The following is a 5,026-nucleotide window of genomic DNA, read 5'->3' on the forward strand; positions in this document are numbered from 1 at the left end:
TGCCAGCCGCACCACTGTGCCAATGGCAAACCATGCCAGCCACATCTCCGCGCCAAGGCATGCCAACCATGTCAACCGCACCACTGTGCCAATGTCAAACATGCCAGCCACATCTTCGCTCCAAGGCATTCCAACCATGCCAGCCACATCTTCGTTCATACCAGCTGAGAACGATCCTCCAAAGTCACAGATCTTGTGAACATTATTCGAACACTAATGGTTTTATTAGTAAATTATAATTCAATTGCAGAGCCAAGATGATGTTCCGGAAAACATACCAGAGCCATTTACATGGACAGTAATGGTGTTATTAGTAAATTATAATTCAATTGCAGAGTAAAAGAAAAATAGTATTACACTACTTTTACACAGTAAAAGTAGTATTATTGATTAGTCGACAAATTATTCCAAATTTCATTTTAATGGTTTAGCTGATGATGCAGTACAGATTTCGGTTTGAGCAGTTAGATATCATAGAAGCTTTAAATCATGCTCCATATTTTGGGGCCTTCCAGAGCTTGAATGCAACCTCATGCAGAAACCTATCCGCTGGTATGGCGAGGTTCCCTCCTTTCTGCGAGATAAAAGGAAACATGAGACTGTTTGAAATTTAAAACAATATTACCAAATAGAAACGTAAAAGCTAGAAACGTAAAAGCTTCTTTCTAAGGATATGCTGGATCCGTAAGAGAACTTGATGGCCAAAACAGCATCAAATTAAAGGGGAAAAAAGATAACGGCTTTATACAAATTTACTAGGAGCGGAAAGAAACTAATGTTACAATAGTAGAAAGTTAATGAAACGCGGGATCTAGATGTTTTTAATTTTGACAATTAAGAACAAGAACAGACAAGAAAAAGTTGATACAAGAAGAAGTTTATCATACAATTTTTCTATGACTACTACAAACCTAATTTCACGGCTAAGGTTAATCTGGAAAACATGAGAAGTTCAATTGTACTCAGACTTCATAAGTTCAAAGGATAGATAGACTACGCAAAGCTGCTCATCCCTAGTCCCTCTAATGGCGGCAATGACAAAGTTGATAAGCTTCGTCAGTGTCCGATCCATCCGGGGCTTCTGCGAGTAACTTGTGAAATATCCTCATTAATTTGATCAGAACCTATCACTCAGCTGATATGTTCAACAAGACAGTAGTAACCCAATTCCTATTTAAACTCGAACTCCTCAAATGTATATTCATAGTAACTAGTTCCTATCCCTTGTCCGTTATTCAAATGCTGAAACGATTCAATAAAAAAACACTCTTAACAATAAAAGTTCAGACGTGGTTGATAAACCTAACTATTTACTAAACCTGATAGATAGCAATCAAAATGACCACATCAAATTTTTACGAGATCTATAATCTAATCTTCTCCGTACTACCTGTCACCAGGAAATACTTTACGAGTGATTGTAAAACCTTACCTCCTTAATATCTTGGAAAGAAAACCTCTCTGCCATATCTTTCCGGCTGACAGCCTCCTGCCATTGTGTGATTAGCATCGGAGAATGGTGCCTACAGAGCATATTTAGCTCGAGCTGTAAGATATGGTACAGACCTTTATAGCAGTTCAGCACAGAAATAATTATACAATGGCAATGCTCAATTTGTAGTTTACTCACAAAATACAATAAATGCTAAAGTGTACCTGATGTTATTTATTAGATTAGCTCCTTTCATGGTGTAACTTTGACGAGGGTAAAGCAAGGAAAGATTTGAGTTCTTATTTTGTGAGTTCAACTGTAATAAACTGCTATCCTCATCGTCTACTGACGCTCCATAGCTCATCACTACAGATAAGTGTAAACGTGAACTGATTTCTGATCCAGGCTGTGCTATTTGCAATATCCCACCAACCAACAAATTGATCAAATCTACCTCATTTCCCACACCCTCTTCTTTCAGGACATTCACCTTCTCACCGTATCCAACGTGCACAAACACTAAATCAAACTCGCTTGTTTCTAGTGTCTTGCCTCCTTGAAAGCCTAGCAATTGCAGCAACTCAGAGGCTGGTGGTTCATCAAAAGAAGATTTGTCCTTAGTCAAGTCGTCAAATTCCAACACACTGAAACCAAGACATCTTCCAAAAGACTTCACATTTGAATCTGTTGATACAATAGCGGCTCTCAAGCCCATAAACCTGCACTTGGATTAACACGAAAACTAGTATAAGAAATACGCAAAAACACTAATATATGACTCTTTCCCGCCAACTTAAGAAGTTAATACCGGTCTGATATGGTAGACACCGAGGACTCCTTCAAGCAGTCTGGTGCAGCAGAAATTCCTCCATTCTGAAAAAGAAGAAAATAAGTCACTTTACTACATAAATATCATCAAAAAAGTTGACAGGCAAGAAAAGAAGAATGCCATTTTTTGCATTCCAGTAGTTTAACAATATTACCTTCATTACGTAAGCATCATAAGCATCTAACAATTGTGCCAACTCCCTAACCACTCTCTCATCCTCACTTTCTGCAAGTTATGGAAACTGAAACGATTATAAAATTATACATACATATGAATACTATATAAAGAAATACGTCTTAATCTAAATATGTTACTGTATGATCCACATTGAAGCTTCTCACACATAATTGGAAACATAGTTTTATCTATTTACTCAGTGATGAAAACAACAATAGAGCAACATGACCAGGGATTCGTAATCTCGAAAGCAATAAAAGAGCAAATTATTATGGAAACAATTGCAAATGACCAACCTAACTTCAACTAATTCCCAAACTTAAGTCTTATAACAACTGCACGCTACCGCAGTACCGAAAATATAAGCAATCTTTGCACAATCTTCCTACAACCGACATGGTACAGGTGTTTTAATTCCATCATGAAACAGCTAACCCAATGACTACAAACTCTGTGTTAGTTATTCAGAATGTTCTATATTGTATTAACATGATAAGTGGAAGGGGGGATGTCCCACTGATAAACTCGTCCCTGCTTATCTACGAAATTTTCAAACTCTAAAAGAAATATGTAGCTTCCATGACAAACTCAGTTGGGAAGTAGGATCTAAAGTTGACCCAAACTTCAAACAACAATGCAAAGCGCAGCTCTCGTCATTGAAGATGTACATTGGATTACCACCAACTTTGCCAACTAGCTCTAACAGCAGGATTTGCTCATTTTCAGAGTTGGTAGATTCTCCACAAAGAAATGTTCTAATTCGCAAACTCAAATTGAAGAGATTGAACTATCAAAGACAAAACAACTCCCAACAGTCTATCTTTTGGGACCTGCCTACATACAAGACAATTTCTACTAGCGCAACATTGTAGATGAATTTCAAGTCAAGCTCTCAATCTACTAAACTTCAATTGGCAAATTGGTTGCATAATAAAGTGTGCCATAAATTTTAAGTCTTTCACAACAGTTAATCCCTTTTGCTGTTATATGCATCAAAACCAGAACAAGAAAAGGAAAAAAAAAAAGATAAATTTAAGATTTTGAAAGACAAAAAAACACAAACCCCATTACTAAGTTTAGTAATTGATGAAGAAAAATAGAGAATTTGAATTGGAATTGAGTTAAAAAAACGAACCTGCATTAGGGGATTGGGTGAGAGATAAGAATCCAGAGCAACCTCGAGAAACGAGATCATGAAGATGAATGTGTGATGATGAGATTTGTTTAACTAATCCATCACCATATATTATCAAACTTCTACTTGCTTTATCCGCCATTTTTTTTATTTCTTCTTATTTTCAGACAGAGTGTGTGCGGATTATGTACGCCGATTGTTCACTTTTGTTGATTCGGGGTGTAACTAGTGTGTGAATTTTTTAGTTAAGGGGCGACAAACAATTCCCGCATGGATACAAACGTGTCAGGCTGTTGTTGCGACTCGTTGCAATACTGATACGGGTACAGGAAAGCCGATACGGGGATTCTTGAACCGTATGGCCACAGTGCCAGACGAAGACGCATTCTACAAAGGGGAAATTAGGCTCAGGCCCAACCCATGGATAACCCATAATATGAGGCCCTTAATTAAAAAAAGTTTAAATCTAGGGCCCGAGTTTTTAAAAGACCTTGATACCCTTATGCATATTGTCAAGCCCATAATTAAATAAAATTTAAATCTAGGCCCAAAATTATTAAATCTAAGCCCGAAATTATTAAAATACAGTGCGAAGGTGTAAACAGAAGTTACACATGCATATGGCATGTGTAACCAGAAGTTACACATCCTTATGATATGTGTAATGTAAAGTTACACTTGTATATATATGCAAATAAATAGACATCAAAAAAAAAAACACAAAAAAAAGTTATTACTTTAATATTCATTTACAATAATTTCTTAGCATGTGTAACTAGAAGTTACACACGCATCTGTTTAGTGTAATTGAGAGTTACATATGTGTCTATCTAGTGTAACTGAGAGTTACACATGCATCTGACTTGTGTATTCAGCGTCAACTCCAGTTCCAGCGAGACCATTACCACGTTTAAGCAATTAGCTTTTATGAAGTTATCTAAAACCTGAAATATAACAACAAGCAATCAGTATTTATACGATTAAAATGAACAGTACATAAAACAATGTATATTTCAGTTTCACAAGCATCTGACTAGTGTAGCTAGCGGTTACACATGCATCTGAATTGTGTAACTGAGAGTTACACATGCATATAACATGTGTAACTAGGAGATACACATTCACCTGGCTAGTGTAGCTAGCAGTTACACATGCATATGACTAGTGTAACTAGGAGTTACACATACATATTGATATGTGTACCCAAAATCAGTATGTGTAAGTAAAAGTTACATATGCATATCCCATCAAATTAGCATGTGTAACTATAAGTTACATATGCATATCCCATCAAATTAGCATGTGTAACTATAAGTTACACATCTAATTTGCATGTGTAACTAGTAGATACACATTTATGTGGCTTGTGTACCTAGAAGTTACATATTTAATTAGCATGTGTAACTACTAGTTACACATCCATAGTCTGCCAATGCTAGTTAAACGTGCAAAT

The 5,026-nt window shown here is 36.4% G+C and overlaps 1 protein-coding gene across 1 annotated transcript; it reads right to left on the reverse strand.

Moving 5' to 3' along the window:
- Positions 1 to 362: 362 nt before the first annotated feature.
- On the reverse strand, positions 363 to 3,762 carry LOC113347883. Its single transcript, XM_026591567.1, has 6 exons — positions 3,574 to 3,762; positions 2,416 to 2,486; positions 2,241 to 2,305; positions 1,657 to 2,151; positions 1,433 to 1,523; positions 363 to 574 (listed from the first exon to the last, which is right to left on the reverse strand). Exons 1-6 carry the CDS (start codon positions 3,713 to 3,715, stop codon positions 488 to 490), a joined length of 951 nt encoding a protein of 316 aa, XP_026447352.1. The 5' UTR covers positions 3,716 to 3,762; the 3' UTR covers positions 363 to 487.
- Between the last annotated feature and the right edge of the window lie 1,264 nt (positions 3,763 to 5,026).

The sequence above is a fragment of the Papaver somniferum genome, chromosome 2 (genome assembly GCF_003573695.1).
Source record: "Papaver somniferum cultivar HN1 chromosome 2, ASM357369v1, whole genome shotgun sequence".
NCBI lineage: Eukaryota > Viridiplantae > Streptophyta > Magnoliopsida > Ranunculales > Papaveraceae > Papaver > Papaver somniferum.

Bases quoted from the DNA above. Each gene is read 5' to 3' on its own strand.
- LOC113347883 (XM_026591567.1), bottom strand. From the start codon at position 3,715: ATGGCGGATAAAGCAAGTAGAAGTTTGATAATATATGGTGATGGATTA. The intron at 2,152-2,240 runs GTATTAACTTCT...ATCCAAGTGCAG, and splicing joins GTGTCTACCATATCAGACCG to GTTTATGGGCTTGAGAGCCG. The intron at 575-1,432 runs GTAAGGTTTTAC...TTTATCTCGCAG, and splicing joins CTTTCCAAGATATTAAGGAG to AAAGGAGGGAACCTCGCCAT.